The following is a 9,091-nucleotide window of genomic DNA, read 5'->3' as shown; positions in this document are numbered from 1 at the left end:
CGAAATAAAAAGGGGGACCAAATTTACCTGGAAGAATGGCTTAACACCCAATGGATTCTCCGTACTACCATAAAACCCAAACCTTTACTAGTTATTTGAAGATCAGGACAATATTTGCAATATGATTCATGATATTTCGTCTTTCTAGATACATGCCGATAGAATAACAATCATTTTTTTTTTTCAAATTAGCACAAAAATTGATAAAAATGCAAAATATGCACCCGTTACGTGAAATATGCAGCAGAAGGCAAATATATGCAAATATGCAATTTTTTTATGGCTGTATTCGTTTTTAATTAGCATGATTCGTTCACATATTAAATATCAAGACTTATATGCAAAAAATAACGGATATGCAAATTTCATAAAATCCGCCCTCTAATGATAACAATATTATATTTACAAATTTTCGGAAAAATGAAATAAATTGACTCATTCAATAATTTTTATAAGTCATCCTCTATAACAAATTTAAAAACTTTTACTGCAACGATAAAGCATAAGTTAGTATAGACTCATTATATTTTACACAGGATTTATCCGAAATTTTGCTTAACGATTTACCATGATTACGATATTATTAAAATATTTACAAAGTTTCAATATTATCTGGTTTTACAGTTTCAAACTTAAATTGCAAAATATTGTTTTGTAATTTTTTTCAAAAAATTCGAGATGCCTAGTGTGAAACTTCGAGACGGATTCACACTCCACAAGTGCAGCAGTATTTTATTTTGTAAAATTTATGAAACACTAGTATAAACTTTGGAGACGACATCATCCCATTGGTGGTGGGGATTATTAGCCAGATTTTAATTAGAGTTTAACGATCTACATACAAATATAATATACGAGTACCTACATACAAAATTTTACAACAATCGGTTCCGTAGTTTCGGAGATTACATGTCTAATAACAATGGATAAATTTACTATGTACAATTTTGAGGTGACGTCATCACATTGATGGTAGGGATGATTAGATAAAGTTTGGTTAGTGTTTTACGATCTACATAATATTCATAATACATACATATATAAAATTTGCCAACAACTGGTTCGGTAGTTTCTGAAATTTTCCATCTAACAAAAATTGACACAGACGGCGGACAGGCAGACAGACAGACGGAAATGGAAGACCACTTTTGTCGTACCCTAGAGGTCATGACGAGTCAAGAAAATAAGAAAGTGGACTCGATTACTATACTTCCTTAGCTTTTCCTCGGGAAATAATAAACTGTAATTTATTAATTTTTTGAGCCAGCCTGTATTAGCTTTCTCATTACCAATTTACCATTTTCAAGATAACTTTAAAGTGTCTACAAATTTTCAGAGGAATCGTTTTTAAAATATCCAAGATAAATTGTAAAATTGTATTTTTTAACTCTGAATGTGTATTCAAAAAACCTACATGTGCAATGTTAAAAATTAGTTTAATAAACTGTAGGTATAGACAGATTTATTTAACAATATTTTGAGATGTCAATGACATAGCGATAGCGTTTTAACGTCTACTCATTATTATTAATAAAATATATCTAAAATTTTACAATCATCTGAATGACAGTTTAGACATTACTTATTTACAAAAAGTGATAATTGTACGAAATAATTACAATTTTACACAAAAACAATGAAAGGTTTCGACACGTTGCAATACACATGTAATACGAATTAAAATTGAAACTGATTTTTAAAACATCAACATTCATAAATTCCAGGTAATTGCAATCAAACGAATAATTTATTTTACCTAACGAGGTTTCAGTCTAACTAATTTCCATATTGTATTTATATCTATTTGTAGTAACACTAGTCACTATAGAGAACAATAAATAAATAATTAAGAGCTAGTAGCAACATTTACCCTTTAAATCCAGATCTCCTTTCCTTCCGCGCCGAACCTTGGGCACTTCACTTCACTTCACCTTTTATTTTCAACCAAAAATAAATTATTTTTAACAAAACCATTTAAACGAGCCAATTTGTCGACCGAACACGCACTCCAGAGTTAAAACTATGATGTGCTAAGACGGATTTACGATGCAGTAAAAAATTCTCACTCCGCTTCTTATCAGAATACTTTTTATGAAATTTAATTGACGCGTCGGGGAGTAAAAATAAGCCTTATTAAAAAATTAAAAATATTACCTATTTAGAGACAGAGAAAATTTTTAGCGGAGTTTGGATGGAGTGAATAATTACATAATATTAACATGGGATTTTATCCACGTAAACTTTTTGGGGGAAAAGCTAACAAAAAAGGTACCTAACTATGAAGCAAAGTGTAAACGAAAAAAATGTGTTTCATACTTTTCTTTAAATTGTCATAATACTGTCACATAGAGTTAAGGAATTACAGTCGACGCACCATGAAAAAATGGGCAATTATAATTAACCACACTAATGGCGAGGAAATAATTCTTGTCTGTGGAGTTTTAAAATTTAAAATTAAGTACTGGTACTTTGTTGCCAACATAATTTTTTCCCTGGTTTTTCTCATTGTGCGTCGTCTTTAATTAATTAACGTCTGCATTTATTCTTATATATATTTGTTTTTGGTCTGGTGCTGAGAGGGTTTTGTAATGGTGAAACTAGAACATCGAGCCGTTATAAAAGAAGTAAATAATTGATTGATCATTATGGTCCAGAAAGCAAACCAAAATCGTTGCAGTGGAAACACAAGGGTTCTACGATTTTTTAGTACTCAGACGGGGTACTAAGAAAACTACTAGATGCATTTAACATTTAAAGAACTGAATTATCCTACTTATAGCCCTGATTTAGCACCTTCCGATTGTATTCTGGTCAGAAAAATGAAGAAAAGCGGAGGCAAAGATTTTTGGACGTTGAAGAATTAGTTTGAGAAGCAATATTTTTCAAACCAAAATAGAAACTTTTTTAGGCGACCTTAACAAAAAATTAGAAATTTAGTAGGTACTCAAAAGCGAACATGAATAATCGTTTTTGCTAGCTTTCATTATTATCCGTTTTAGAGTGGCGCCATTTATTGCTGATTTTCCACCAAATAAAACCAAGTATAATCTTGCTGTAAGATGTAACAAATAACGAGTCTTCAGTTGAAAAAATCATCATGTTGGCGTTGCTTTTTAGAAAACAGCGAAAAACGCATGTGTTTTATTAATCCGTACCGTCCTGTATAATTGGCATTTCGCCATTTTCAGCGGTTGATTAAACTTTGGATTTATGGACATACTTCACAATGTTTACAAAAAATTAAAGCCAACTCGATTTTCTAATAATTATTATTAAGTCTCGGATAATATGCAAAATGCATATTTTTGCATATTCTGTATATTTAACTATTTTTTGCATTTATGTATTGCATATTTTAATGTTAAGTGCACTGCCAAAAAGTTTTATTTCGTCTTCGCCTTCTATCTGGCCTCGGCTGTCACCCGGGCCATTAAAATGAGACTCGTCCGAAAAAAACACTTTTTGGCCTTGGCACACAATAACTATTTTAATAATTTATTTCCACTGATTTTGAAATATTAAAAGTGGAGTGTCTGGAGATTATATATATATTGAAAAATAACCAATCGTTGTTTTATTTCAAGTCCTTTATACGTTTTTACTTCCCGAGCGTAAGCTAAGGTCGTATTGCAAATGGCTACTTTAATGTTTTCTCGAAGTTTAATAGAACACGAAAAATGGTTTTTAGACTTAAATTAAACAGATGATCTCCGAAAGTACTGGACCGATTGTTGTCAAATTTGGTATGTAGGTTAATAATATCATTTAGATGGTAAAACGCTAGCCAACATTTGTCTAATCATCCCCACCAACAATTTCATGACGTCAGCTCAACATTTTGCGCAATAAGACATTGTCATGATCCAAGTTACACTTTTTTATAAACCATTCATCAATCGCTTAATTAGTATTGTAATAGCTATGGACCTAAAATAATGTGTGGACTGTTTTGCTCCATTGTAGCTTATTTAATGAATTAAGGGGGACAAAATCAATGAAATTTCATATTAGTTCGAGACAAATAGCTATATACTTTAATCTGCCCTCGCTGGTGCTTGTTATCTGTACGTGCTTGATAGTTGAATTCTTTCGAAGTATAAACATAAACACTCGAAACTAAGAATGTAGTGAGTACACATTTTTTCCCGTTGGTTCTATCATTTAAATATATATCACAGATCGCGCCTTCCCGGGGCTCGGGGGCTGCAGGGGTGTTACTTACACCAATGGTTTTTCCTTCATAGCCGATATGACAAAACAAATATCGCGAAAAAGTTCTGTCGAAATAACCTCGACAAATTTGGATCTATCAGTTTGTTTATAATTTCGGCTTCGCCTGATCTGGACGACTTTGGATACATTTATTTTGTTGGTACTCACTCAATCTTAAGTAGGCTACACACCTCTAGAGTAGGTTTTTTTTTTATATTTTCTCGATTTATTTATAATATCATATCTCGTAGAGCCTATTTTCTTTCGCTTTTTCAATTTTTCTTCCTTTAAATTTTTAAATTTTTTAGTTTAAATTTAGTAACTTCACTAATTCTTTTTATTTTTTTTGCAACCCTCTCGGTAGTATTTGCTTAATCACTCCTTTTTCTTCTTAAATATGTCAGAATTACCTCGGGAACTTACAAAAGTGCGTCGGCCTGACGGTTGTTTTTCAGTTTATCAGTGTAAGTAACTTCCCGTAAACGAACCATATATTATATTTTGAATTTAAATTTTAAAATAAATCCTATTTTTTCTCAAGTACTTCCCGAGCTTAAGCTAAGGAAGTATTGTAATCCGACGAATGACTACTTTCGTGTTTTCTCGAGGTTTCATGGACCCTTAGAGTACGAAAAAGTAGGTCTTGCAGTTTGGTCTGTCTGTCGTTTGTCTGTCGTCTGCCTGTCTAGGTATATTGACTTTTATTAGACAGATAAGCTTCGAAAAATACGATTGTTGTCAAATTTTATATGTGTGTTAGGAATATTGTGTAGATGTCAAAACGTTAGCCAAAAGTTTTCTGATCATCCTCACCAACAATGGGATGACGTCATCTTCAAAATTTACAATAGTAAGTTTTATTTAGATTTTATAAAATAACATACTGCTGCACTTGTATTTTACGAAATGTTGAGTTTTTACAGTGTTTGTCAAAATTTTTGGAAAAAAAAAAATTCATACTGCAAAACCTAATGTTTTGAAATCTTGCAAACGTAAAATTTTATTGAATATATCCTACCCAAAACATGCAAATTTTCGTTAATTAATGACTGTCCTAGTGCCACTACAGTGTTTTCTATACTTGAATAATAATACGAACATCACTGCAAAGAGACTTAACAACAACGTTCCGGTAGAGATTTCATCAATTTCACGTAATCCTCCTAAATCTCAGTGCAAATTTGAGTCTACTTAATACATATTGCATATATTTTAATGAAACACAAAAGTCAAACTCTCTGCAACCAGAAGCACAACTGAAGTAAATTATTTGTTCGAAAACAAGAAATTATTCTCAATGCTCCCCAGCATTACTCATTTTTATTTGACGTTGCGATGACATACAAAGAGGGAGTATTTTGAACCACAAGAACTTTCAATAAATCCAAGAGACGAATTACGTTCCCTCGATAAAAATTTACGTCAAACACTTTCAAACTTTGGGCGTTTATAAAATGGATCAAAACAAATCCTGGAAGTGATATTAAAGAAATATTAATGTCAGCGACATCTTTATACCCACTTAAATAAAAAAACAGACTTCACCTAAAACAACATTACCTGGAAAAATTCTTGTTGAGTTTAAATAATTTTACTCACCGTGCATGTTTTATGCAAAAAACAATTGGCGTCTGAGTTTTATTTTGTCAAACTTGTTCTATCGGAATGTCTTTGACATGGTAAAGTTATTATAAACGTAAAAGAAAGAAATGGAGTTAAGATAAAAGTTCTTAAAAAGTCTCCCAGCTTTCGCCACAAACCAATATCAGCACTTGCACAACGTCGAACCAAATCAAATTATGGGTGATTGGGCGAATTCGGTTTGAAAATAATTCGTGTCTAGGCGAGGTCTCATCAGGAGCCGTCTGAACGGCCCTCGTACAAGACCAATGCAAATTAACAAAGTGGTCCACTTTATATGCAAAAGGCAATTAATATTTATCAGGATGTCTAATATTTGCCAAGACCTTTAAACTTTAAATTGATTTTTACCCGCTTCACGATTACATTAAATTTTTTATCGAGGTTTTGCCGGTGATAAGGCAGTTCATTATTCACGTGTAATTAATTTGTGATAAATTAAGCATTTTCTTGTGTTTTTGCCGCGAAGAAAACCCAAGTTGTCAGGGGCTCGAATAGGCAGAAAGACCACAGAGGCCTGCACCACCGGTCAACGACAAAAGACAAACGACCCGTAAGATTGATGATTACACTCTGACGGCCAAATTCTATACCGAAAATAAATTAATAATGTCTGTTCTTTGCTTTTTACACAACACAAACTTATTTATATTTTTTATTAGGCGGGGGCAAAAAGCGGAAACACCTCGACACAAAAAAGCGCAGCTTTTATTTCACCCACTCAGCTTCTCCCTAATTGTCTTCAGCAGCACTTCATAAAGTAATTCCTTGATATCTCTAGCCAACGTGAAGTCGGCGTGGTTAAAACGAACACTTTTATCTTCGGGAATGCAAGTCAAGGATTTTTTTTTCATTGTAAGACTATCGTAAAGTTTCAAAACGTCCTGAAATTCAGAGTTGGTTAATTTTCAGCGACACTCGTTTACGAACAATTTAAATACTTGCTCACTGGACAGACGGTCCCCTTCTCCGTAGAACAGATGTACCGGGACTCTTATCTTTGATAAATTATAAGACGGAGGGTGGATTGATTTATAGAGGTTTAAATTTTTAGATATGCCGTAGTCATAATACTGAAAATGTCCTCCAGCGTTCACTTCCTGGGAAAAATGTATTAACGTTTTAATTGATGTAGGGGTTGTTTTGCTCCTGAAGTAAACCGGTAAGTCGGCCTGAAACATTGGTGTCATCTGGGGTTAAAATTTGCTATCACTTACAGCTTCCGTTTGTGACGAATCTTTTCCTACGATAAATTCAACGAAGGATTTGGAAAATACAATTTTCGGAAATGATAATCTAAAATTTTCGTCTTCTTTTGCACCTTCTTCAGTCAACGCCAAAGCGTGTAGATTACCCTTTCTTAAGAAGCTCTACAAATGCTTCTGTTAGAAAAAAACTGACCATGGATGACGGGGGATAAGAGTCTGATGGTACTGGGTTTTGAATCAGTATTTTGATAACTTCTATAAGTTCTATCAGACCAAAACACCATGTATACTAAACAAACCTCAATTAGTGTTGCAAAAGGAGCTAGTTTCGCTATCACACCCCCCGATCGTGTCATAAATGCTATAGGACTGATCGAAATAATCCCAGCCAAGTGATTGTTGGCGTGCTTTTTTCTCAACATCGCGTAAATATACGTCTCTGTACTTCCCATAGAAAATCCCAAAAGAATAATTTTTTTGTGACTTGTATTTTCGTCTGCAATTAAATTGATTTCAGCTTTAATATCATAAAAACCGCATTCATGGAAAGTAAAGTTCCAAAATTGCTCATCCGTTTTTTCATAGTCACGGTGAACTTTTCCATTAAGAGAACCTCTACGATTTGATAGCCAAACATCAAAACCTTCGTCCACTAGAAAAAATGCTATTTCTTAATTAGCATCAAAAAACCAATTTTAAATTTTTACCTAGTGACCGATTTCCAATGTAAAGGAAAGTTAACGGTCCTCCACCTAAACCTCCATGTAACAAGATTGGCTGCCTTGTAATATTTGTGTCAGTATTATCGTGTGGTATACGATATAAGACATTTATGTATCCATCCTCAGTGGTGAAGTTGTGCGTTTCGAAAGGATAGCCCCATCGAGTGATAATTTCTTCCTAAAAATTACAATTAAAATGGTTACAACATGTGTAATGATCTACTACCGGAGACGCACCGACGTCTGGATTATACCAACAATCTGTATTATTATCAATATCTAAATAATCCTTAATATTTTTACAAACATTGTTTTTTTGACACTCAGACAAAGAAAAAAATATAGTAAAAATAAAAACTAAAATTGTGGCAGTTTTTAACATTGTATTAGTATTATACTAGTAAAGTAACTAAAACGGAAACGTTGAACATTTGCTTATGGTGATATGAAAATTTAAACATAATTAAATTAATGCGAAATTAGCACGTTCGTGTGTTAAATTGTAAACTATGTACTCAAATTAGCAAAAACGATTCTAAACAGTTTAACATGACGTACTGATGAAGTGTATAAAGTTTTGATTAATACAATTTACATACAACTACGTGATTCGAGAGCACCGCCACCGGCCTGTTTTATTGAATAATTTGTTCTAATAATATATCACATTATTCGTTCTCATTAGTTAATTTTCTAAATACAACTGATCTAAATGTTGCAGTGCTATATTTCGTGCTACGTTGAAATATTTTTTAATATAAGTCACACTTGTTTGAGCAAAGAAGTGATACATCAAACATATTTTCATAAACTGGGGGAAGTTTTCTAAAACCAGGAAATATTTATAGACGCCAAGAAACTTCGTAAGAGTTCCGACACTGCATTTATTTAATCTTAAAAACACAAACATATTTTTGTAATCGAAATTATTCATTGTCAAAAGAGATCAAAATTAATTGATATATATTCATCATACAGCAGCATTGAGTTCAGTCTGTCTGATAGGTTTACTAGTGTTGGTTTTATCGTTTATTTGTAACATTTCATGTTTATTTTGAGTTATCGGACAGAAGGAAAATACTGTTTTTGTAAATACTCTTAGTGGATAAACAAGAGAAGTTCGTTAGGGAAATTGGATACGATAGAGAGATCAAATTTATCTTTCTGTGTTGGTTTTAACAATTTTATCACTACACGTTCAGCTAGTGGTTAGTTTTGTATAATTAGAATAATACTTGATAGAAGAAATCAAACAACTTCACAACGTGCTTAAAATGTAAACAACATGTACATGGAATTAGCTCACGC

The 9,091-nt window shown here is 32.6% G+C and overlaps 1 protein-coding gene across 1 annotated transcript; it reads right to left on the bottom strand.

Moving 5' to 3' along the window:
- Positions 1–6,566: 6,566 nt before the first annotated feature.
- On the bottom strand, positions 6,567–8,825 carry LOC135145790 (lipase member J-like). Its single transcript, XM_064077929.1, has 7 exons — positions 8,760–8,825; positions 8,007–8,072; positions 7,769–7,961; positions 7,361–7,725; positions 7,071–7,223; positions 6,795–7,025; positions 6,567–6,737 (listed from the first exon to the last, which is right to left on the bottom strand). The coding sequence occupies exons 1-7, from the start codon at positions 8,823–8,825 to the stop codon at positions 6,567–6,569; spliced, it is 1,245 nt and encodes a 414-aa protein (XP_063933999.1).
- Between the last annotated feature and the right edge of the window lie 266 nt (positions 8,826–9,091).

Source organism: Zophobas morio, unplaced genomic scaffold (assembly GCF_036711695.1).
Source record: "Zophobas morio isolate AGI-343-1 ecotype UQ-CSIRO unplaced genomic scaffold, CSIRO_AGI_Zmor_V1 ptg000005l, whole genome shotgun sequence".
NCBI classification, from domain to species: Eukaryota; Metazoa; Arthropoda; class Insecta; order Coleoptera; family Tenebrionidae; genus Zophobas; species Zophobas morio.
This window is presented reverse-complemented; position numbering and strand designations above follow the sequence as displayed.

Coding starts and splice junctions, on each gene's coding strand:
- LOC135145790 (XM_064077929.1), bottom strand. CDS start 8,825: ATGTTACAAATAAACGATAAAACCAACACTAGTAAACCTATCAGACAG. Junction 7,726..7,768: donor CATTGGAAATCGGTCACTAG/GTAAAAATTTAA, acceptor ATTAAGAAATAG/CATTTTTTCTAGTGGACGAA. Junction 6,738..6,794: donor ACCGTCTGTCCAGTGAGCAA/GTATTTAAATTG, acceptor TCTGAATTTCAG/GACGTTTTGAAACTTTACGA.